The 26,903-nt window shown below is 39.0% G+C and overlaps 1 protein-coding gene across 17 annotated transcripts in view; it reads left to right on the top strand.

The window, feature by feature from the left end:
* The window catches only part of mycbp2 (MYC binding protein 2), a 306,540-nt gene that overhangs the window by 57,416 nt on the left and 222,221 nt on the right, over positions 1-26,903 (top strand). For 15 of the 17 annotated variants that reach the window (XM_062533688.1, XM_062533696.1, XM_062533690.1 and 12 more), the window contains 11 exons: positions 2,316-2,454; positions 2,686-2,762; positions 9,485-9,689; positions 10,995-11,159; positions 11,311-11,469; positions 13,973-14,177; positions 15,400-15,545; positions 15,815-15,925; positions 19,569-19,688; positions 21,605-21,686; positions 22,929-23,046. In XM_062533688.1, coding sequence (XP_062389672.1) covers positions 2,316-2,454; positions 2,686-2,762; positions 9,485-9,689; positions 10,995-11,159; positions 11,311-11,469; positions 13,973-14,177; positions 15,400-15,545; positions 15,815-15,925; positions 19,569-19,688; positions 21,605-21,686; positions 22,929-23,046 — 1,527 coding nt within the window. The remainder of the gene's footprint in view (positions 1-2,315; positions 2,455-2,685; positions 2,763-9,484; positions 9,690-10,994; positions 11,160-11,310; positions 11,470-13,972; positions 14,178-15,399; positions 15,546-15,814; positions 15,926-19,568; positions 19,689-21,604; positions 21,687-22,928; positions 23,047-26,903) is intronic. The other 2 variants (XM_062533704.1, XM_062533694.1) reach the window with 1 other exon arrangement.

Genomic DNA, 26,903 nt, shown 5'->3' with positions numbered 1-26,903 from the left:
AAGAACATTTTGTCACAAGACTAAGACTATGACTAAATTAAAAATAGGTGACAAAATTAACACTAGTAAGGATAGGTCATATTACCAAATGGCAAACCTTGAAAATGATTTAGCATAGAGCCGTGTCCGTTACGCACTACAGTTATTTAGGCTATTGTTTTATTTTAGTGTTTTTGTCCACCATGGCAAACATAGTTGAAACGTTCGATCTAAACTTATGCATTTCCAATCGGCTTTCACAATTAGCTACAGCTGCGCCGATGATCGCCATGAAAACTTGCAATGTCTATACAGAACTGCTTTCACTTCCCGAGTCGCGCACGCAACATGCCCAACAAAGGCTACCGATATTTAGCAAACACATGTATTTCCAGCTCTCAAAACTGATAAGGTCCAGATCTCAGTGGCCTCATAGCTGCCTACAGCCATGCCTAGTAAGCCTAATGATCGCCTAATAGTTATGACATTAATAGCCTATTAATGACCTCATGTCGGAATGGCACGTTGCTTGAAAAAAAAGTTAAATATCGCCTAGTGGGGATATGTCAGAATGAACGGCGGATACCAGCTGGGTTGTAAAACATTTGAAAACTCTGCAACTGCCATCTGAGATGCTGAGCGTCATGTCTATTTTCTCCGCTTGTCACCAGCGCGGTGTCTTCAGGTTTTATCGTGTTTTTCCGACATGAGCCGAACCTGCATGTTATTAGGGCGGTCTTATGTTGCCCACTTGCGGTTGCAGTTTTAATTACAAATGCTGAACCTTCGGGATTCCCGATGTGCGGCAAAGAAAGGAGCATTCTCAACCCGTACCATCTGTATATGTTGGTCTCAGCCAGGCCTCACTTTCTCGCTTACAGCTAGTTCAAAATGCAGCAGCTCCCCTTTTAACGGTGCACATTTTCACATCTCTCCCACCCTAGCTTCCCTTCACTGGCTCCTTGTTATTATTATCATTATTATTATTATTATTTTATTTTATTTTATTTATTATTTATTTATTTATTTCAGCACTTTGATCGATTGTTGTTTTTAAATGTGCTATACAAATAAAATTGACATTGACATTACATTGTTACATTTATTAGGATAGGTTTTGGATATATTTTCGAGAGAGTAAAGACCATCATTAACATTACCTGAAAATGTATCATATTACCCAGAAATGTTGTGTTAATGTTATGTATGGTGATTTTGGAACACTTGGAGACGCCTAAAGATACCATGTAAGATCTGTTGTGTAACACCTATAAACCTTTACATGCTCTTCAAAATTTACACACATACTATCATGATGATGTTGAATCATGAAATACAGTCTTAGTATCCTAGACATTTTGTATTTTTTTTTTAATTTGTTTTACTGCTGCAGCTGAAAAATTGAACTCAAAATGAACTTAATAAAATACTTAAAATTGATGGCTCAAGTGTTCTCTTTACTTTAAGCCCTTACTGATTATTAGGCAATTTTAGAGCCATAGATTTTCAAGTTTAAAATTAAACAATCCAATATAGGTGGAAATGGCCCAGTTTTGCCTTCTGCACCAAGGAGTTGTTTTTAGTATGAAAAGACTTACCTAGCACTCTCTCTAAATATGATTTTGACCTAATTTAAGCAGTCTTATCAAGACAAATTTGCTCAATGCACTGGCAGACCAATTTGTTTGTTTTTAGGATAAATTCACTTAATCCACTGGAAGACAAATTAGCTTGTTTTTAGGTCAAATTCGCTTAGAAATTTGCTTGTTTTTAGGACAAATTCGCTTCGAAATTTGCTTGTTTTCAGGAAGAGATGTCTTGCTCACTCAACTTGGCACGGCATAAGATAGAGCCCAACATCGCAAACAGTGGATTAGCTAAGGGCGGTGATCAAAATGGTTTCAAAATAGCATTTTTAACCAATAATATTGCTCAAAACATCACCAAACCTGCTTGATGACAATGACTACTACTACTAATATAAGGCAAGGCATTCCAAATCGCCAGGAGATCAAGCAGGGTTTACCCAGCCTACAATGATGAATCATCATATGAAATTTGCAACAATGTCATTCAAAAAGAATCTCTGGTGGCTTATAAGTGGCAATACACTCTATGTGCCTTTATCTGTAGCTGATTAAAATTATATAAGCCTAAAGCTTTGTGTATAATGACCATTATTGCTCATTTCTGTAAATGTATTAACATTTAGACATTGAAGGAGTCCATTATTGACATCATGTGTTAATAGATGTTATTAGATGTATTTGAGTTCACTTTAGTGGGACTACTTCTCATTGTTCTCATTGTTCATATCTCTTGTTATTGCAAAACAGGATGGCTTTGTGGTACGCATTTATGCTGCCAGCTCAGACCTGGTGTTGCAGCAAGAGCTGCAGCTAAAGCTGGCAAGGAAGTGTCTCCATGCCTGTGGCATCTCCCTTTTTGATTTGGAGAAAGAACTGCACATTATCAGTGAGTACTGGTTGTAAATACACATTGGGATTATTTGGTGACTGTTGATAATTTTATGAGGGGATTTAGGTTTAACTGCCAATTTAGTTTATTTTCGAAAAATGCCTGTCTTGATAGTTTTAATACACTTCACTTTGGAAATATATTTTCTGTCACGTTACTCATTTGAATAGCACTTTGAATTACAAATGTATTTGATTTTTTTATCCTATGAATAATGCTGTTTCTCAGGCACAGGGTTTGATGAGGAGGCAGCACTTTTGGGAGCAGGCCGGGAATTTGCATTGATGAAGACAGCCTCAGGAAAGGTATGGGTGTTACTTGATTGGGCCAGGGCTCTAGGTGCAAATTTGCCTGTAGGCCCAATGTCACTGTCACAATACATCGTCCAACGTCCAAAATTGATAGATAGATAGATACTTTATTGATCCCCAAGGGGAAATAGCAACCAACATAGCAACCATTAAAATTAAGCATTTATGACCGTTTCCATTAGCCTGACGAGCCAGACCCACATCAAGATGTAGGGTCTGGACACTCACCGTAGACAGGGCGCAATCGGAGGGGTGGGATAAACAGTTGTCTTTCAAATTCCCTCCCCGCAATAGGATAACGCTAAACGAATCATCTTCTTGTTTTCAAGTAGCAGGATGTGTAACCTTCCCTCTCCACGCAATAGGATAACGCTAAACGAATCATCTTCTTGTTTTCAAATAACAGGATGCGTTACCGTCGCAACTTCTGGTCGCATGTCAGTCACCATTATGTTAAGCCCACCCACCGACTCTATACACGCTGTGATTGGAACGCTGGTGCTGGGGGTTCTCAGCTCCCTGGCTCAATGGATCGTGCCTAGACTGCCCCGCCAGCCAAATTACATTTGCTGCCGCTAGGGGCGTCCAGATTTCTAGGCTACGTTTCCATAGCAACCAACATGATTTTACTACAGTTACTTCTTTATTCCTGATAGTGGCCACCATGGATACCCTATCAACAAATGTTTCAAAATAGAAGTCCTCACTAGCAAGTTTGTTAGTTAGCATGGTTAGCATTGTTAGCATATTTCGCATTTTTAGCATAGCTGATAGAAATGATTAGCTGAGTTAGCTAATCAACCTAGTTAGCATTGCTAACATAGTTAGCATTGTTAGCATAGTTAGCATTTTTAGCATAACTGCTAGAATTGATTAGCTAAGTTAGCTAATCAACCTGGTTAGCATTGTTTGCATAGTTAGCATTTTAAGCATAACTGATAGAAATCATCAGCTAGGTTAGCTAATCAACATTGTCAGCATAGTTACCATTGTTAACATAGTTAGCATTTTTAACATTTCTGTTAGAAGACGCCTAATTAGTTAAGTTAGCTGATCAACCTGGTTAGCATTGTTAACATAGTTAGTATTGTTAGCATTTTTACCATAACTCTTAGAAATCATTAGCTAAGTAAACCAATCAACCTGGTTTTCATTGTTAACATAGTTAACATTTTAACATACCTTTTAGAAATCATTAGATAAGTTAGAACTGGAATGTTTAAGCTTTAAACTGTCTACCTTCACACTATCAACTCTCTTTAAACTATGTAACCACCATGTTTACCCTAGCTACACCTTAGTAACCATATCTACATTATCTATCTATATATTTTTGCGTTTTCATGCAGTGGTAATTCCTTGGAATTGCATTTCTAGTTAAGGCTATTGTTTTATTGTATTTTTTTGTCCACCATGGCAAACATAGTTGAAACGTTCGCTCTAAACTTATGTATTTCCAATCGGCTTTCACAATCAGCTACAGCTGCGCCGATGATCACCATGAAAACTTGCAATGTCTTTACAGAACTGCTTTCACTTCCCCAAGTCCCCAAGTAAAAAGTTTGTCAGATGGCGGCTCAATTTGGCTCAGAAAATTATTGGCTGGCGAAATTAGTTTTCGTTAATGGTTAACAGTATTGTGATTCATCCGTTTATTTCAGATAGTTTGTTATTATAGGAAAAAAGTCTCTGCACACTCGGATCCATGCAAAAAAGTGTCTTTACTTATACCAAGCTTTCGGTACTTAGACCTTCATCATAGTTTGTTATTAAAAACCATTAACAAAAAATAATTGTTCGTCGACGTTGAAAAACAGTCAGCGAATTCAGTCTATATAAGTTTTTTTTATAAGTTACATTTTTTCGCTCGTGCCAAGTAGCGAACCCAGGTCTCCTGCGTAGTGGACGAGAGAGTTAACATTGCGCCACTGAATGAATGTACCGCAACCAATTGGAAATAGATTGTCCAGCAAATATGTAAGAAAATGCGTATACATTAGTCTGAGCTTTAAAAGATAGCCTACAAATAGAAGTTAAGATACAACTATGAATGTACGTAGGCATACGCGCCCTACGTACATAAATAGGCTTCGACGAATTTCAGCTAAAAATATTTTTTACACACGTAGGCCTGCCTAATAGAACAATGTCGCAGAACAACGTTTTCAAAACAAACTCGCATTTTACCACTGTAAATCGCCTCCATAGACTATGCCATGTAAATAAAAAATAGTTATTAAAATAAATCACATATATAATACATATTGCACATAAACTATATGTTTTATGGTAAAATATTATTCTCATGCCCGACTGACAGGAAACCCTTGCGACATCTGCTGTGAGAAAAGAGAATAGCAGCCTGGACAAACATGACCGAACGCGAGACAACATAGTGTTGTCACATAAGTGAGCGCAACATAGCTCTAAACTAGTTTGTACCGGTGTGCTTTTGATTATGTAAAAATTCTGGGTGACAAAACACGCGTATTTAGGAAAAGTCGTGAGCGTAGGGTCCTGGAATTGAATCGAGTGAAAAGATTTTTTTTTTTTTTAAATCACTGCGGTCAAATGACCGCAGCCCGGCCGTTCTAGGTATATCTAGGTCAAACCTACACGGCGCTTCTAGTAATACGCGTCAGCGGTCAAATGACCGGCGCTTGGCGCTTCTAGTGTTAAGGCTACCATATTATTTTCTATAAATTTGAACACTGGGGCAGTACCTTGTTTAGTTGTCCAAAATTGCAAAGGAATTACAGTCCTTCCCACCATTGAAGACTTATTCATCGAAACAAACCCATATATTTTTTTAAAGGTATATTATGCAGGATTGGCGATTTCATCGCCTGTTTCGCTTTCACTTTCGCTCGTTTTATGCTTGCAAATTTCTCGGCAGAGCTTCCCCTACAGCTTTAGCGTGTATATTTTACAAAACTCCTCAATCGGTCAGTCTGTCGTGCCTTTTCATGAGACTTTACATGACACTTCCTGGAGTAGAGCATGGGTGCGTGCCTGAGGTCTCCTGAAGTTGCAAGCGTGGTTCTACCGCTACAGCCCACTAGGACGGCCGAAAAAAACACTGTTCGACCGGTAATGACTCATTTAATCATATATAACAGTTTGGAACGAATTGATTAACTGAAAAACGTTGCATAGTATACCTTTGAAGCAATGAAAAAAAACCTGTTTTTGTTCTCTTATGGTCATGAATGGATAGCACTCACATTTTTAAAACTTTACATATATATAGTCCATGAGTAAGAGAACATGTTGAAACAAAATTGAGATGGTAAGTTTTCGTATTTCGAGGCAATGAGCTATCAAAGTTAGCCAAAATTGCGTTTTTTCCTAAAAATGCCAATTCTATTGCCTTCTTTCAAGGACAAGATGAAATGCAAATCCAACATTTATATTTCCTGCAATAGTATGCCACTCTGTAGACCATGTGAATGTGGTAGATCAGACCTGTCTATTTTGATATCCCCTCAGCACATGTCTGAAGTTAGAAAAAATGAAAAATTGTCTTGGCTGAAGTAGGTATTGGTTTGATTTTTATGAACCTCTTAGAAGGACAATATGGGGTGCAAACCCATTTGTTCTGTTTGAGGGATCAGAATGCCATCCCGTAAACAGGATAAAAATGTTATATCCCATTTTTACTCTTTATTGATCCATTAGAATATGTCCAAAAGTTGTCAAAAATGAAAAAGGTGACTAAATGGCCAAGTTGATCAAGTCACAGAAGGCTAAAAATGTAGCATAAGACAGATGAGATACTGAGGGAGAACACTGTGAAATGTATAACCCCTTTTACGATGGCCTTTTTAGACTTGTGGATGAGGTCAGTGAGAGATCACTATAAGTAACTTGTGATGTGGATAGGATGTCCCTAATCTTTTTAGGACTTAAAACCATAACTTCTGTTTTATCTGAGTTCAATAGCAGGAAGTTATTAGTCATCCAAATTTGTATGCCTCTCAGACATGTGTTGAGTTTGGCTAACGGGGTTAGTTCATCGGGCTTTATGGAAATATATATAATTGTGTATCATCTGCATAATAATGGAAATTAATGCCATGTTTTCTAATTACAGAGCCTAGGGGAAGCATTTAAATAGAAAATAGTAGGGGCCCTAGTACTGAGCCTTGAGGCACTCCATATTTTACCATAGTCTGGGTGGATGGTTCATTATGGACCTGTACAAATTGTTGGCGGTTAGTAAGGTATGATCTAAACCAAGCAAGTGCAGAGTCTTTGATACCTATGGAGTGTTCAAGCCTGTGAAGTAGTATGTCATGATCTATGGTGTCAAAAGCAGCACTGAGGTCAAGGAGGACTAGTATTGATGCATATCCGTTATCAGCAGCAATGAGGAGGTCATTAAACACTTTAACTAAGGCTGATTGGGTACTGTGGTGGGCTCTAAAGCCAGATTGGTACAATTCTTGAATTTTGTTCATTTGTAAGAAGGCGCCAATTTGTTTGGATACTATTTTTTCATGTATTTTTGACTAAAAGGAAGATTAGATATAGGCCTATAGTTAGCTAGGATGTTAGGGTCAAGGCTAGGCTTTTTGAGTGATGGCTTGATAACAGACATAATAGCATTGAATTATGTAAAATCTGAAGTAAGGCATTATCGAGGAGGGGGAGAGCAGTCTTAAGAAGGTGAGTAGGAATAGGGTCTAGCAGACTACTTGCGGATTTTGATGAGGAAATTGTGGAGGTGAGCTCTAATGTGTCGATAGGTATAAATTAATTAAATGTTGTTCTAGGTTGCATCTGTGATTCTGTTATGTTTTCACTATTATTTAGCAGTGGAGTATGTGTATTTGGTGAAACTGACTGGTTGTTGATCTTAACTCTAATTGTTTCAATTTTGTAATTAAAAAAGTTAATATAATCATTACTATTTAAGTTCAAAGGAATAGATTGGCTTACTTAATTATGGCTCTTCGTTAAGCGGGAGATTGTGCTAAAAAGGAAGTATTATTTTTATTTTCTTCAATCAGTGAGGAATAGTAAGCTGACTTGGCCGTGTTAAGTGCTTGTTTGTAAGTGATGAGGCTATCTCTCCATGCTTGGCCAAGACTTCCATTTTAGTGGTGTGCCACTTTTGCTCTAGTTTGCATGTTTTTTGCTGAAGGGTATTAGTCTCTGTGGTATACCATGGAGCGCGTCTTGTTTGTTTTCTTATTTTCTTTTTGAGTGGTGCTACAGAGTCTAGTGTTGAGTGTAGTGCATTCATTACATTATCAGTTAGTAAATCGACCTCTGTTGGGTTAAGGGAAGGACCTTCTATTTTAAGAGAAGGGCCCTCTAATATTTCCTGAGTCAGAAATGTGGAAAGGGTAAGTGGAATTTGTTCTAGAAAGTCTGCATTCGTTTTTTCAGATAGGCCGCTACTATAGTAGTAAGTGGAGTTAGGTACTACATAGTGTAGTGTAATTTCAAAGGTAATTAGATGGTGATCAGTTAGGGTGGGGTGTTGTGGTATGATTGTTAACTCATTGGCTGCCAGCCATTTTCAGTGCAGAGCGCTCCATACTGCCAGACGTTTTACAGCAGTTTTACTGTTTTTTCAAGATCCACCGAACGGTGAGCTTTATGACTATATAAACACTGAAGGTACCAAATGAAAGAGTAGACTCTCTTCTTTCACCAGGAAAAAACTGTTTGTTTCTATCGTTTCTGACCAAAAACTGGAGAAAACGATCTTTTTGTGAAAATCAACTTTTTAACGTGCGTTTTAAGTGCATTGCTCGTTCAAGCATGCTATTCCTGTCGAAAACTTGTGGTCCATGCCCGCAGGTAGGCCTGCTTTTAAAAAAGGGGGGAATGAATATGTAGGAGCCATGATTGGGTTTATTATTATAATTATACATTTCGATTATTGGTGAATATTAGTAAGTAATATAATTTCATGGTTTATATTTGGGTTATTTGGGTTTTGTATTTTGTTAGTCCTTTTGTGGTTTATTTTCATGACACGGTGATTGGGGGCGGTTACATCTAATTAGTTTATCAACAGGTGCACGGGAGGAAGTAGCTAGTCACAGTGAGAGGGTGAGCTACTGGGAGGCCGTATTTTTTGTTGACCGCTTATCGCCGCTTATGCTTATCACTTATCGTTTATACCACTGTTTTGCTGTTTACGTTGGACTATCCTTTTCAATAAACCGGTCAAACGTCTTGGATCTCAGCGGATATTTTTTGTACAAGCGCGTCAGACAATCAGCTACATCCCATACCTTAGCCTCTCAGCGACTGCTTTGGCCTAGTCGCTACAGAATATACTCAATGAATATTGAGTGTTATACTATAACACATTAGCCTATGATAAATATGCAGTGAGCAGAATTTAGGCATGGCTGCATGTGACATTTTTTTAATAGATCAAAATGACTCAAAACCTAACAGCTGTTTTGAGTTACGGCTATATGTTGTTAAGCCTATTGAATAACTTCATGATAGAGAAGACTATTTTGATGAATCATTGTATGAAATTAAACAGTCTCTGGTAGCATAAGTGACATGTTGCTCTGCCTGTCACTCATTGTTGTTATCCACCTCACACACTTTGTAATGCACCCGTAAAACAGCAGTGTTGGCAACGATATGTATCATAAACTAGTAACACTGACTTTTTTTTGAATATTTGAAATTATCCATGTAAAAATATATATACTGTCTGGGTTTTTGTTTGTCCTGAACAGACCTACTACACCGGAAAGTACCAGAGCCTTGGTATCAAACAAGGTGGTCCATCAGCTGGTAAATGGGTGGAATTACCAATCACCAAATCACCCAAGATTGTGCAGTTTTCTGTGGGACATGATGGCTCACACGCCCTCTTGGTAACAGAAGATGGTAGTGTCTTCTTCACAGGCCTGGCCAGTAAGGGGGAGGATGGAGAGACAAGTATGGACTGGTTATTATTGATTTGATTTAATGTGATTTAATATATCTGTACTAGAGATGCACCGATAGATCGGCTGGTGGCTGGAATCGGCTGATTTTCACGTGATCGGCCACGACCGGCGACCGGCCGGTCAGTCTGAGACATGCCGATTTTATGCCGGTCAAATGCACTCGCACCTACTTGTAACAACATCACACAGCTGAGTTAGCAAAGTTTGATGAAGCTAGCAAAGGCTAACACCCAGGGCTGGATAAAGCGCTAATGCTGAGTTTTTCTATGCAACGAACGCTGTGCTTTGCCATATTGCGTGGAATTTACTAATCTGTCACTTCAGGTTACGTAAACAGCGCACATCACCGCCCGTCCTTGCCGCTAATTGCGTGCTCACAGCTGAACCACAAGCGCTGTCAGCAAGCAGCAACATAGCCACGGCAGGAATAAACATCGTTTTGCTTCGGTTTGCCACCTTAGCATGTATTCTTTCACACTAATACAACAACAAAGTCCGATTTACACATTTAGAGGTTTATTTCATTACCTTTTGTCTACTCACGCCTGTATATTTCTTCTAAATTCGCCAAAAGTAAGCATTCTAACATGTCATACACTACCGCGACCGTGATACAAAACATATCATGTGTGGTGTCGTTGGAAAGCTGTGTTTCTCCTGCATGACATTATGCCATCCAAATATGGACACTTCCTTTGTATCCGCAAGCAATCGCGAAAGTTCAAAGAAGAGTGTAGTAGACTGAGAATGCATGCCATTGGCTGTGTTTCAAGGCTGTTATCTCAAAATTAGTTTTTTTGTAATTTTCCAACATCTCAGCCTATGTAGCACCTAGCCTATACACCAATCTTTCCAGTTATACACTTATCAGTAGCCTATTCTGAAGATTACAGTTGGATATTGTATGTGAGAAGAAAAAAAATAGTAGTCCTACAGTGAATTTCTATTAGTAGTGTGTGAAATGAATGTCCCACACTGGGAATACTGCAGCTGAAGAAGACTTGAAGAAGAATCTGTCCATTCACATTTTTTTTACCAGCCATTGATAAGTTGATTACATTTCTATATTAACATGTTGTATTAAAGAAAGGATAGAAAATAACTCTTTTTGTGTGCTGTAAAGTGGTTAGAAGAAATGAAATCGGAATCGGCTAAAAAATTGCAATCGGTGCATCTCTAATCTGTACTATAGGCAATTTTATTTTTATCCATTGTATATTGACTGAATTACACTGAATGGTGTTCTATGAGTATTTTTTGGAAGTGTTTTGATTAGTTTGTCTTACATTTACAGCCAAGAGTCGCAGGCAGCCAAAGCCTTACAAGCCCAAGAAAATGATGAAGTTGGAGAGCAAGATGGCCGTTTACACAGCGTGCAACAATGGCAGCAGCAGTATCATCACTAAGGATGGCGAACTTTACATGTTTGGGAAGGATGCTATCTACAGTGACAGTACCTGTAAGGGAGATATGAGCAAGGCTTGAATGAAATATCAATTGCAGACAGTAATTTGTATGTTCATCTTAATTTGATTTGTGTGCTTTAACTCAAACGGTGCAAAAACAGGATTTGTCTTAATGTCTGCACAAATCGTTCTCCTCCTGTTTAGGTCAGGTTACCGACCTGAAGGGCCATTTTGTAACTCAGGTAGCCATGGGCAAGGCTCACACGTGTGTTCTCACCAAGAATGGAGATGTATGGACCTTTGGAGTGAACAACAAGGGACAGTGTGGGAGAGACACGGGAGCCATGACACAGGCTGGTAAAGGTAAGATATGGATATGGATTATACATACAGTATACATACAGTAGGAACCTAAAAGCCATGGGTGCTACATGCTATGGTGATGGTGAAGGTGGTTAAGAGACATTGTTAGTGTCAGCAAAATGCATAAATAATCTTGCAAACAAAGAAATGAATGAACATTTCGGGCCCTAAAAATGATGCGTCACCCCTCCCACAAATCACGCCTTGGTTGGGCTCATAGAGGAGTGTGATCATTTTGCCATGAGTACGTTGTGGGCTGATTTGACTACTAATGCTCAGTATACCAGGTAACACCAGTACACCAGACATTCAAGTCATCGATTTGTTTTGCATACACAGATCCAAGAAAATCAGCGTTTTAGAAAATCTTCACTTTAGAATAAAAATATCTGCTTGAGCGAGCTAAACGTCTTTACGTGTGGACGAAAGGCCCAACGCATGTGAAAAATAACCTTTAAAAAATGTCCGGGTAAGTGTGTACAGGATCAGTTTATTAGGACTTTATTATTATATTCCGTTCAGGTTGCCATTTTTATAATTAAAGCAACAACATGTACGTTTTGCTCTCGGGGTCCCCCTACAGTTGGGAAACGGTAATTTCTTCTACTTATGTCGTAAAATCTGTCACGGTTACACCAGAAGCAAGTTAGACATAGCGTACAGTATAGGCTAGACTTGAGGCTGCACATTAAATATTAAATTATGTGATACTACGATACCAGTTATGTGATACATTTGTAAAACTAGGCTTTCAGCTCAGGTCTGTGCACGTTCTCGGTATTGGGATGATGTTGGTCATTGTTGGTCAATTACTTATTTAAAAAAAAAAAACGATTACGATATTTATGAGCAATAGTGTAGCCTAATCTAGGGTGGTAATTTTTTGTGTCTTTATAACATTAAAAAAAAATCGATGGTCACTAGATATTGTATTCTATGGTACTCACGTCCATAGTGGCATATATTTGCACGCCCAAAATGTTTGGAGAGGCAGAGCTCTTATGATATGATGACAGAATCTTACACGTGATAACTTTGTTTTTCAAGATAATTGTTTGGTCAGTAGCCTATAGGTGGTAGATTTACACGTTGAGCTATAACTAGCACACATAAGTCCCTTTCCCACATAACTTCTAGAAGTTACCCGGACATATTTACCCGGGTAGAGGCACGACACGGACGTTTCCCACATGAGCTTTATGTCCGAGTGAGATACGGGTAATTGTGTTCACACTAGACCCGAGTAGGAGCCGCGAGGGGTGGGGCAATGTCAGCACTTGCAGGGGGAGGGAGATGACGCTAAATAAATGCATCGTTGTGCTGTGTTGCCTGGATGATGCGAACTTACATCAGATCCAAAACATCATGAAACAACATAAGTAGTTAGCTCGCTAGTCAGCGGGAGCTAGCATAGAGGAAAAAATAGCTAACGCCAGAACCACAGTAAACAAAGCTCTACTTCAACCCTCTCTGGTATAAACATCCAACACAACAAATGAATAGAAAATAATGACACACCTGTCAGCACACAGAGGTCCGAGGCTCCTTCCCAACTCCTACAAAAAGCAACAATGCTAAATAACAGGGACGTTAACTATTAGCTGTTAATTGCTAACCACTGTAATAAACAGCTGGTTGCAAGCTAATCGACAACACTTAAAGCTATTCACGTTTGCAAGGATAATCCTGCCTGTCCCGCAACAAACACAACAACGTGATTGCAGTTTAAATGTTTATTGTACGTACACAAGGGGGCTAGGGGGCTAGTAGGGTGAGTTCCGGGTAAGAAAATACCCGAGTTTTGCGTTCCCACATACAGCCACCCGTTTGATATCCGTTTGACATCCGGATGTCTCGCTCATGTGGGAAAGGGACTATAACCAGCTCCCGTGCAGCTTGGTTGGCAGCATGATGACACTAGATGACAGAGCTAGGATACACATGCTTTTGTTGATAAGCCAATTTCTGCAGGAGGAGTTCTCACGTCTTGGGCAAAGTCGGACTGCCTGCGTTGCGTGTGAAATGTATAGGCTAGCTATTCCAGGTAGCCTAGCCCATAGCATGCATTTCAGCATATCATCATATGAATATAATTTCACAGGTTTTATTTTTTTCAAACGGCAAAAGATCACGTAGCTCATGTTTATAAGGCATCAACTGTCTATTCAATGCTCGCACAGAATTTGAGGAAGTGGTGGGGGAAGTGTGCCCTATGCCGTAAAGCAGTCGAATTTTGTAGTTCTTTGGTTCGTACCATTTCGTACCCGAACCCCAAAAGGTTGAAAAACTACATGGTGTTGCTTTAACACTGTCGACTAATTGTTGCAGCCCTTGTTGTCCCCTTAGAAGGCCAAATGCAGTCGTTTTTCCCTATAGCTCTTGTCATGCCATCATAGTGGTGCGAATACCTCAGCAGCCAACACATCTATGGATTGTGCTGCTTTCATGGTAGGTTTGCAGGGAGATTGATTTGTTCCTAAAGATGTTTTGTATATGATTCCAGTGTTTGGAGTGGAGAATATGGCTACTGCCATGGATGAGGACCTGGAGGATGAGCTAGATGAAAAGGAGGAAAAGTCTGTGATGTGCCAGCCAGGCATGCACAAGTGGAAGCTCGACCAGTGCATGGTGTGCACCGTGTGTGGAGACTGCACTGGATATGGAGCCAGCTGTGTCAGTAGTGGCCGGCCAGACCGTGTGCCTGGAGGGTGAGCCCATGCATTCATGTACACAGTCTTGCACATGTTTGAGGTCTTATGCACATGAATCACCCACATTAATTGTTCACACTGCAAAAACTAAAATCTAACTTAGTGTTATTAATCTTATACAAAACAAAAACTCAAACAAAAAATCTTTTGGTATTATTTCAAGTATCAAGAGACTCATCTATTGATCTCACCTAGATCAATTTGACTTAATTTAAGAAGACTTTGACTTATTTTAAGACAAATTTACGCAACACACTGGCATCTTTGGTCTTTGGTCATTGCTACCGTTTGCATCAGTGCCGATTACATATCAGAACTGGGTTTCAATGCCCAACACTACTGCGCATGCCCCTAGAAGTGGATTTATTCTGTTTGGATTACTGTCTTCTAACACTGGAAACCACCAAAGCTTTGGATGGTCGCTCGTCGGGAGCTAGATTTGGCTATCCTGACGTCTGTTTGTCTGCATTTATGGTAAGCTGCTCTTGCGTTGCCTTCCCATCTCTAGTCATGGCAAACGTCACAGTACTACTGATATATACTCAAGTTCACACTCAACACAGACGCAGAGAAAGTTGCAACCCTGAAAAGACAAATTTACTCAACACACTGGCAGACAAAGTTACTTGTTTATAGGACAAATTTACTTAACACACTGGCAGACAAATTTGCTTGTTTTCAGGATGAGAAGTCAAACTTTTCTTAAATTAAGTCAAATGATTTCACAAGAAAGCACTAGGTAAGTCCCTTTATACTGAAAACAATACCAACTAGTTTTTTATTATCATTATTTATTTATTTATTTTTAATCTTGATATAAGATTAATAATACTTGGTTTTACTGCTTTTATATAAGCAGTTTTTGCAGTGTAGGACTGATTGGTTTGTGGAAAATATCTCATTGCAATGTTTTCTTACAGATATTGTGAATTGTTTGCAATATATATCAAGTTTCAGTTCAAGATTCACTATATAAAATGTTAAACACTTGTAAAAGAATTGCCAAGTAAGATAACATCAAAGTATAAACTGCTGTACACTAATCCACAGATGAAAACAATAACATACTAATAACTTCCAAATATAGTTTCAATCCTCTCATAGGATTGAAAAAAATCGCAATTACTTGGTCAGAACTAAGGCAGTCAGAATGGTTTACCGAGAGGTGAAAGACGCCACACTTGACATTCACTTGGCTTAACTGTGGGCTTATTTTCAGCATTTGTGGCTGTGGTTCTGGAGAGTCAGGATGCTCAGTTTGCGGTTGTTGTAAGGCCTGTGCTAGAGAGCTGGATGGCCAGGAGGCCAGACAAAGGGGCATCTTTGATGCAGTAAAGGAGATGATACCCTTGGACCTGCTTTTAGGTATTTATGTCTGTCTGCTTACCACCATTATCCATGATCATTCCAATTGCATTTTGTCTTCACGTTTTTCTGATTTTATCACATGCCGCAAGTCTGCAGTCTTAGTAACTTTCTGCTCCTGCCTTATTGTTGCTCAGAATGTTTGTATATGTTTGCCTCTCCATTTTTCTGTATGTGTGCTGATTGTTCATCCATGGTCTTGTTTTTTTGTTTCTGGTTTCCTCTTCTTTCTTCTTTTGGCCTATTGCTACATTTTTCTTTTATTTTAGCTGTCCCTGTCCCTCCTTCCCCAGGTGTGAACATTGAGGAGCACATTCAGATAAGGCAAGAGGAGAAGAGGCAGCGTATTAACCGCCGACACCGGTTGGAGGAGGGCAGAGGTACATCACCTATGTCTAATGTGAAAAATATCTCGAACCGTTTTGCATAGAAATGAATTAAATATTTAGTTGGAGGTGTTACCTAACCCATCAGTGAGATTTTTTAACGTTTCCTTTTCAGCACTTTTCAATTCATGGCTGTATTCACAATGTATTCTTTTTTTCTTTACACACACACACACTCACAGTCTACACTGCAAAAACTGCTTATCTAATAAAATCAAACCGATTGTTTTCAGTTTAAAGGGACTTACCTAGTGCTTTCTTGTGAAGGCAATTGACTTTAGAAAAAATATTTTAAGACATCTCGTCCTGAAAACAAGCAAATTTGTCTGCCAGTGCGTTAAAGGTAGGGTAGAAGATCATGGAAAACGATTCCAGCAAAGCTGCATTTTGAAAATACACAGGTCAGAAGTCCCAACCCCTTTCTTCAGACTTCCCCCTGAAGTCACGCCTCCAGAGTACAGGAACGTGTAATGCTTGTTCACGAGCGGGAGGGAGGAGCAGATTGCAGTTTGATAGATGCATCAGAATCCAATCATCTTTAACAGTCCGTTCAGTATGATTGGATATGTTATGTTAAAAATGCTTCAGAGAGCATGCTCCAAACATCTCCTACCCCACCTTTAAGCAAATTTGTCCTAAAAACAAGCACATTTGTCTGCCAGTGCGTTAAGTAGATTTGATCTTTTGAGAGAGTACTAGGTAAGTCTTTTCATACTAAAAACAAAACCAAATAGATTTTTGGTAGCACTTTATAATAACCGTCGCCTATAAATGGTAAATTAATACTTTATTTAGTATAAATTTATACATAATATAACTGTTTAGAAATCACATAATGATAGTTAGTTAATTATTGTTAACTGTTATTAGGCTGCCTATAGTAAGTAAATTGATAGTTTATTTAGTATAGATTAAGTTACTTACAAGCATATTTATTAACAGTTAACGTGCAGCTTGTAAGTGTTAACAAGCAGGCTGTTAATGGTGACAAAGAAATTTCTTAGCTATTCTGCAGCCCCCCAATCTAAAGTGAGAACCATGTAACTAACAGTTGGTCTAACATTCTATCTTTAGATAACTAGATCGATTAAGCTGTGAGAAACGCACCTTCAAAATTGCTGCAGCTAGTGGGAATCGAACCCGGGTCGCCTGCACCGCACTATGTGCTGTAGCCAACTGAGCTACATTGACCTTACCTTGAATTTTGAAGTTGTTGTACTTGGTTCTATGTTCCGCTGATGTTCATACTGTACAGCAAAGATTCTAGAGCGGAGCGTAGCGCTGTATGATCTTTGCTTTACACGTAGACTGTGGACAAACTGACAATTTTATGCATTCACTGAACTGCAACACCATCAGAAACATATTTGTAAAAAGGGTAATTGGTATTGTAGCGACCGGCTGTCAATCATAGGGTGCCCGCGCTATGTATAACCAGAGACACATAGAAATAAGTAAAACACTTTCAAATTTTACTGAAATAGAGACGTAGTTCAGTTGGCTGCAGCATACAGTGCGACGCAGGTGACCCGAGTTCAATGCCCACAGATTGCAACAATTTTGAAGGTGTATATCTCACAGCTTAATCGATCTAGTTATCTAAAGATAGAACGTTAGGTTTACTGTTAGTTACATGGTTCTCACTTTAGATTGGGGGGCTGCAGAATTTACTACAAGTAGCTAAGAAATGGCTTGTTAACTGTTAGTTACATTGTTCTCACTTTAGATTGAGGGGCTGCAGAATAGCTAAGAAATGTCTTTGTCACCATTTACAGCCTGCTTGTTAACACTTACAAGCTGCACGTTAACTGTTAATAAATATGCTTGTAAGTAACTTAATTTATACTAAATAAACTATCAATTTACTTATTATAGGCAGCCTAATAACAGTTAACAATAATTAACTAACTATCATTATGTGATTTCTAAACAGTTATATTATGTATAAATTTATGCTAAATAAAGTGTTAATTTACCATTTATAGGCGACGGTTATTATAAAGTGCTACAAGATTTTTTTTATCTTAAAGAGGACATAGAATGGATAGGTCGAGTATTGTACTGTGTTCTCTGATGTTACAATAGTATATATTCACCTTTGATTCATAAGAATTAAACTCAATTGCAATTTTACAAGCCCAATTACAACCTTATATTTCGGATGGGTATTGAAATGGTCCGTTTGACTAAATGGCGCCCTCTTTGACAACCCCAATTGAACTTCAATGGCTTTGATTTTCGTATGAAGGAGGGCACAACCATGCCTCATGTTCATGATAGCCTTTGGTTATGCACAACCTCTCCTAATTAATGAAAACCAAGACAAAAATGTTTTCCTTTCTATGACTGTGCAGTGTATTGCCAAATGTATTGAGTCACCTGCCTTGATTCGCATACTGTATGAATTTAAGTGACATTCTTAATCCATGGGGTTTAATATGACCTCTACTGTAGCTATAGCAGCTTCAACTCTTCTGGGAAGGCCTTCCACAAGGTTTAGGAGTGTGTTTATGGGAATTTTTGACCATTCCTCCAGAAGCGGTGTTCTATACACTGCAAAAATTTAAATCTAACCAAGTATTATTAATCTTATAGTAAGAACAGAAAATTCGATTTGGTATCACTTTGACTATGAAGAGTCTTACTTAGTGTTCTGGAAAAATCATTTGATCTTTTTTTTTTATTTTATAAGGCTTTGACTTATTTTAAAGGAATAGTTCGGTATTTTACACTTTAAGCCCGTTTTCTGTATTGCCTAGGATGCAAACGAGTGTTTGACACCCAAAACCTCGAAGATTGATCCTGTTTCTGCAATTTGGCTGCTGTAGAATGTTCTCTGTATGGCTTCAGCATTGCTCGCTACGGGCATGGTCTATTCTGTCCTTAAAACACCTCTTAACGTTTGTTTTTTAAAATGTGCAACTTACCGAGTGGTTACTGGTCTTCAAAGATCTTCTATAGCAAGTTTCGCAGCGAAATACAGCTTCTGTCATCTTTTATCAGGGATTTTCAAAATCCCGGAAGTACTTTTTCAGATACCTTACAACGTGTGTGCCTAATATGACACAACAGAAGTTGAATTTCGCTGAATGATGAACAAATCATTAACTAATAGTTAACAAAGGCTTAATAGATGATGAATTGTGTATAGTTATTATAGAAAGTGTTACCAAACTTTCTAATTGATGTCACTAGTCACAACACACACAGACACAAAGACACATTATTGCAGCCTACATATTTGGTGAAGTGTCACCTAGTAAGTATCATCGTCACAGTATAAAACATCACTCAACAGGAAGTGAGGGTTTCCAATGTATAAAACTTGAAAAAAACTATTGCACACATATCAGATATGTGTATTGACACTCACACCACATGTTGTTGGATTCCGAAAATATCACAGGTTGTGGACCGCAGGTGCTCAGGCCTGCTATTGCTGCATGCAGATATATTTTAACAATGATATTGGATTGGTATCGGGTATTGACCGATACACAAAGCCCATAGGTATCAGACTGAAAAAGTTAGATTGGTGCATCCCTAATAATGGCAGCTTGACTAATGCAGCCTTTGCTGTAGCCTTTCTACGTTGTCAGGCTAATATTGTTTTTTGATTTGTGTGTTTCTTGCCTAGATGGTAGCAGTGAGCGAGGAGACAAAGATGCCAGTAAGATCACAACTTACCCTCCTGGGGCTGTGCGCTTTGACTGTGAGCTGCGTGCTGCACAGGTCAGCTGTGGCTTTCACCACTCCGGTAAGGCAAACATTGTCTGACTTTGACTGTATCTGTGTTTTTTGTCCTTTACTGTATGTACTACCAAAGCCTCGTTTCCCCCACTATCAGTCATGGGACTGCATTCAACACTACACTGGCAGAAGAATCAGACTAGGTCTCAATTACATTTAATCAAAAATGCCCTCCTCCTCCTCCGTCTTTGATGCATCCTTATAGGGCTGCACGATATTAGGAAAACATGCGATATGCGATAACATTATTGAGTACTGCGATAACAATATAACTTGCGATATTTAAATATTTCATGTTTTTCTCCATTCTACTTGCTGCTAGCATAGACTGATGCAGACTATCAAAAAAGAAATGCATTGATTCCATTCCAACATCATTTTTATTAGGGGCAATTCCATATCAGTTGGAACAGGTCCGACACCATGGTCCTCAGTTTTTCCTGATTTTTGGTGCACATGTTCCTTCATGTCTCATTAGAAGAAAACCGAAATGTTAGCTTGGTATCTTGTTTAGTTTCTGAGATATGGCTCTTCAAATATGGATAGACGTGTCTTAAAAAATGGCTGAAAATTCCTGTATTTAATGAGCACCACTTTTTTTTAAACCCCTCTCCTCTCTTAAAGGAATTATCCGGAGTAAAATGCACTTTAGATCAATTTAGGGATGATTGGGAGTACATACGTTGAGTTGACATCACATCATGTCATTCGGATGTGTTTTGAGAGTGTTCGATTTTACCGTTTTTAGCCAAAAACTCGTTAGCCTGGAAGTGACTGGGGCACGTCCTTTCGCCGCTACAAAACGCTATTTTTATACCTCTTCTACTGTTTCAAACAACATTACACTTACGTGGTAGTGAGTAGAGGGTCCCTAAAACCAAACCGAAGTATCCTTACGTCTTTATGTGGTCGGATAGAGAGTCCAGAATGAATTTAATCGAGTCAGTACCTTTCCGGAAATGTCTCTGCTGCAGCTGGGCAACGCTATTACAACACTTTAACAACATTTCCGGAAAGGTACTGACTCGATTAAATTCATTCTGGACTCTCTTTCTGTGTGCGCACACTCATATGCCGGGAAACAGGTGACACAGGGGAACCAACGGGACAGTCAAACATTACCTAGTAATAAACCGTCTCTGTGACAGTCCAACAAGGGGGGCTTATAGCCTTGGCGCTTCAAAATGATTGTAGCGAAGTGAAAGCAGAAGTGCCAGTCACCCTGTTACGAGTTGATGAACCGCTGAAATGATTTTGGAAACATTATTTTAAGGTACGAAAAACTCTTTAGTGTTGCTTTAACGCAAGTTTACAACCGGCAGTTGGTCGGACCGAAAAGGGAAAATAAATATTTGAGTCGGCCCTAAATTGACAGAGTCGGTTGGCTTACGGCAAACGAAAATATTTTTAAGAGTCGCCTTAGCTTGAACACTTTTTGAGATAATGCCATCTGAACTTTGCTGCAGATTTAGATGAGGGCGCAAATGTGCCAAAAATCAGAAGGGGGTACCACGTTCAAAAATGTTTTTCACTGGATGTATTAGGTATATCAAGCTAATATTTTGGTTAAGTTAGTTTAAATGGTTACTCTTTAGTTGGTAACATTTCGAAGCAAATCTGAGATGGTCAAGCAGAAGGCATTTGTTGAATTGAGGTGGAATGACGCTGTAGTGTTTCCTCTACAATTTTTCCAGTAGTGATTGGAAAAACTACTGTACTCTTTAAATTAAGATTTGTGACCCTTCAAAGCGAGATCAAAACGTTATTTTGAGAAAATCCACAATAAACAAACTTCCGGGGTAACATGTTGAATTTCACGTTTTTGCATATTTCGACAGTACACAGTCTACAGTTTCATATCGTGAACTCATTTCACGAAAAAAAAAAAACATTTTGATGGTGATTTCTCTACTTTTTTTTCAGTGGTTCTAATGGAAAATGGGGATGTTTACACATTTGGCTATGGTCAACATGGACAGCTTGGGCATGGAGATGTGAACTCAAGGTAATAGTTGGTAAATAGAAGAGAACAAGGAAGGATAGCATGCATTTGTGCATCTATATCTGATTGCTGGAATGGTTTGTTTAACATCCTTGATTTTTCAGAATGTCTACATAGAGGTTAAGTTACATAATCAGATACAAGCAAACACACACATCCAATCTCTAAAAATTGGGTGCTGGATGAACTGGGTGTCAAAAGAATAAAAGAGAAAAGTATTTTAGTCTGACATGTCTGAGGAAGGGCTAACGCCTGAAATGTCACAACATTAAATTATCTCTCAGGAGCTCATGGTGTATAGCGGACTTTTCTCTTTTATTAAGTTACATAATCACTCTCAACATTCTGGTGATTCAGAAAAGCCTGTGTAACCCAATCGAGTCGGTGCATAGAAGCAAATCACCTCTTGACAGTTTCTGCACGCAGAGAGTAATTTGTGTGCCTTAAGTGGGATAATAGACTCCAAAAACGACCCAACACTGTCAACTCTGCCCACACTGCACAAAATTAAATCTAACCAAGTGTCATTAATCTTATATTTACCGTATAGTTTGAAGAAGCTTACCGAGCGCTCTCTCGAAAGATCATTTTGACTTAATTCAAGAAAATGTAAGACTTAACTTATGCTAAGGAGTCTTTTCAAGACAAATTTGCCTAACGCACTGGCAGCCAAATTTGCTTGTTTTAAGACAGGTTTATTTAACGCAATGGCAGCCTTGTTTTCAGGAAGAGATGTCTTAAAATAAGTCAAACTACAATTAAGTCAAATGATTTCACGAGAAGGCGCTAGGTAAGTTTCATTTAAAAAACAATTCCAATAGAATTTTTGATCTTGATTTAAGATTAATTACACTTGGTTAGGTTTTATTAGATAAGCAGTTTTTGCAGTGCACATAAGATGATACTGGAGATTACCTAAGCTAACTACTGTACTTATTGCAAGTTGTGCTGCAAGTTAGCTGATGTAGAAAATATTAAAGCTCCCTGTTTTAAAGTACCAAAGAGCACAAAACCCACTCGAAGATGAAGTGTGTAGGGCAACACATTTGCATTTCCGACTTCTTTGTCACCGTGAGAGTTTAACTGGTGCGATTATTAAAAATCCCCATGATATTTTGCCATAAGAAAAATAACAAGTACCCGGATATCCTTACATTGGCAAAGATGAAGGGTTTTAAAATGTAATGTGTTGATAGGTATTGTACACGATTATCTGTGTAACGTTGCTTATTCTGATCATTTCAGAGGGTCTCCCACTCTAGTACAAGCTCTGCCAGGTACCAGTGCACAGGTGACTGCAGGCAGCAATCACACAGCTGTACTACTCACAGATGGACAAGTCTTCACTTTTGGAAGCTTCTCGGTATAGTATCCTACAACAGTTGTCAATGGATCTGTTACTCATTGTTGATATTGCACATTAGTCTGCTTATTCTCGTCACCATGTTTGTTCAACTGACTTTAAAGTCCCATGCAAAAGTATTCACCCCTGAAAATAACCACCATTTTCTTGTTTAAAAAAATATATTTACGCATATTTGCTCACATTGCAAATAGAGATGCACCGATAGATCGGCTGGTGACCGGAATCGGTCGATTTTCACGTGATCGGCCATGACCGGCGACCGGCCGGTCAGTCTGAGACATGCCGATTTTATGCCGGTCAAATGCACCCGCACGTACTTGTAACAACATCACTTATATTTAGCAAAGTTTGATGAAGCTAGCAAAGGCCAACAGTCAGGGCTGGATAAAGCGCTAATACTGAGTTTGTCTATGCAGCGAAAGCTGTGCCTTATTGCGTGGAATTTACTAAGCTGTCACTTCAGGTTACAGCGCTCATCTCCGCCCGCCCCTGCCGCTAATTGCGTGCCCACAGCTGAACCTCAAGCGCTGTCAACAAGCAGTGACATAGCATAGTTATACTGCACTTAAGGCGAGACACGGCAGGAATAAACATTTTTATTCGGTTTGCCACCTTAGCATGTATTCTTTCGCACTACTACAACAACAAAGTCCGATTTACACATTTAGAGGTTTATTTCATTACTTTTTGTCTACCGCGACCGTGATACAAAACATATCATGTGTGGTGTCGTTGGAAGCTGTGTTTCTCCTGCATGATGTTATGCCATCCAAATGTGGACACTTCCTTTGTATCCGCAAGCAATCGCGAAAGTTCAAAGAAGAGTGTAGACTGAGAATTGCATGTCATTGGCTTTGTTTCAAGGCTGTTTTCTCAAAATCAGTTTTTGTAATTTTCCAACATCTCAGCCTATGTAGCACCTACATACCAAATTATCCAGTAATACAATTATCAGTAGCCTATTCTGAAGATATTTACAGTGGATATTGGATGTGAGAAGAAAAACATAGGTGTTCCCACAGTGCATTTCTATTAGGCCAGCCATTGATAATTTGATTACATTTCTATATTAACTATGTTGTATTAAAGAAAAGATAGAAAATAACTCTTTGTTTGTGCTGTAAAGTGGTTAGAATAAATGAAATCGGAATTGGCTAAAATCGGTATCAGCCGGTCAAATTCTATGAAAAATCGGAAATCGGAATCGGCCAAAATATTGCAATCGGTGCATCTCTAATTGCAAAAAATAAAATCTAACCAAGTGTTAAATGAGAAATTCGACAATTTTTACATAGATCTCCATTTATACAGGTCACTAAGGGCTTTTTCTTTTTTTTTTTTACCAACAGTGAGCCCGTTATTGAACCAGTTAAATTTGGAATTCTTTGAACTGTGTTGCTATCTAGTGAACCAGCCAGCATTTCCACCAGTTTTGAACTGAACCAAGGGTGTGTCATCAACAATGGGTGTTGCATGCAAAACAAAAGTTAATGAGATGCATAACAGGCATGAAAACTCCTCACCTTTCTGCGAAATTCGCCGTTTTGAATAAAAAATAGGTGACTTACACGATTCGTGCAGATCCGATGAGAAAATATTTAGGGGGGGGGTCAAGGTGAATTGAATTTATAACTGAGTCATGCGCAGACGCTAACGCAACTTGAGGTGTTTCCAGAGCCGCATTTAAAACGTGTCTGATCAGCAAGGGATGCGTGAATAGCCCCTGCCCTATGCATTTAATAAACATTAGTGGAAGCTAATTGTTGACATAGACGCAACGCGAACAGAACGCGCAAGCCAAGTATAGCCTCCCTGTTGTGAGCGCAGATAGATGCGTCTGAGATGTCAGGTGGAATAGTGATCCTGGCGAGGAGAGATGGCGAGGGATTTCACAGGTGGGCTAGTTGAAACTTTCAACTTCTATTAGAAAAAGACGCTGAGACTAGTGTAGCAACGTAGCAGGATGTTTTCCTCTAATGTTCTGAAAGTTAGCGAAATTAGACAAACATGTAGACATAACAAGTTATTTTGATGAAGAATACCTGCAGTTTGAACCATCTAGATCGGCAATAGGTGAAGCAAATAGGCAGACTTTATCAGTATATCAAAGGCTAGTGTGACAGTTGAATTAAATGCTCATATTGTCCAGAGACGTAGTTGATTGACATGATAATGCTGTCTTTAAGAAACGTGGGCCCTGTTACTCGAAGCACACTGCGCATAGACGTTACGCAAAGCCTACGCAAAAGATATACAACTCAAATGGTTCGCAAATGATTCGTAACGTAGCCAAAAAAAGTTGCGACTGCTTCAGACCACACGTAACGCACGTAACCGTTTGAGTTATGTGTGTGACTTGCGACAAGTTTCAGTTACACCCGGATCATAACGAGTTCGTAAGCCATGCGTAACGTAAATTTACATTTGATTGTCGAGTTGCAGGACCCTGATCAGAAGCCTAGTCTGTGCCTATAGGTAGCCTACAGGTTAACCTGTAATATGAAGACCGTTCACATAACTTTATTGGTTGGTTAAACACACTAGCACAATATAAACCACAATCTGTAGTAGCCTAGGCTGCATGTTAAAACGTTTAAAAACAATTATAAAAAATTAAAGCCTATCTACCCTATTTTATATAATAATATTAGTTTGAAATAGCGAGTGTCTCAAGCAAGTTTATTGATTACCTGGTTTGGTCCACGGATATTCAGACTTATCCTTATTCTGTGTCCATTAGGCCCATGAAATCATCAGAAATGTGTAATAACTTCAAGCACAGAGAGAGAGAAAGAGGAAGAAAGAAAGGGGGTCCCTCACACTTTGGAAGATTTTTGTCCTTTTTTTTTTAATTATGTTTTCCTTTTCAGAGGGGCGGGGGGGTTCGAAGAGTCTTCTCACCTTTTTCACCCCTAACCCGTTTTCATGCCTGCATAAACAGGAGAACGATATGAACTGTTGTCCTGTGAAAATGTTTAAAATGCTAGGCAATGTCTGCAGTATAATGGTAGTTGATTAGTTGTGTTTACTCATGGCAGTAGTTGATTGTAATGGAACCGAGCCTGGTTACCAAAGATTGTGGGTATGGCTGAACGAGCGGAGGCATTAGTTGACGATGGACAATATTTTATCATTAGGCTTGCATTGAAACAAGCAAAAGAGTCCCAGGGAAAAATGTGAATAAGGGAAAAGGTTCACAATAATAATCTTGCAAGAATTCAATAACCAGTGTGAAAAATCTACTTTTGCCTTTAATCAAAATACAGAGCTGTAGTTCTCACATTACATAGACCAGACAAGACTAACATCAGACTAGACAAAGGGGTACATATACCCGGCAGCCAGCACCATTCAACATACACTGGTAAACACTAAACAATCAATTAACGCACAATAGACAAGACAGACTCTGAGCCACAAGCATAAACATATTACATATGCCACTAGCAAATATAATCAGATACATTATAAAATAGTGGGCTTTGCTACATATGAAAAGGCTGAACATGGACGCGGCTTTATTAGGACCGTCTCGAAATCCCCCACAGTAATTACGCTTCATGGAACAGTCCAATCCCGTCCGGAACCAAGAAAAAGTCTTAAGCATCCTAAACATGCCACCATAGCTAATAACTCCGTCTTGTGTCATTTTTACATAGCATGAAATAACTAACCAAATAGCAATGGCTCATGAGTGTGTGCATTGTGTGTAGGTGTATGTATGCCAACGGCTGATCTGTAGAACAAACGAGTGCCGACAGGGCACCGGACCTGTGCGGTCGTAGCTAGACCGTCACATTGATTTGGATGGAAAACTCATGGTTTTTCGCCTTCTCCCCTCTGTACGGGAGAAT

This window comes from Sardina pilchardus, chromosome 4, assembly GCF_963854185.1.
Source record: "Sardina pilchardus chromosome 4, fSarPil1.1, whole genome shotgun sequence".
NCBI lineage: Eukaryota > Metazoa > Chordata > Actinopteri > Clupeiformes > Clupeidae > Sardina > Sardina pilchardus.
This window is presented reverse-complemented; position numbering and strand designations above follow the sequence as displayed.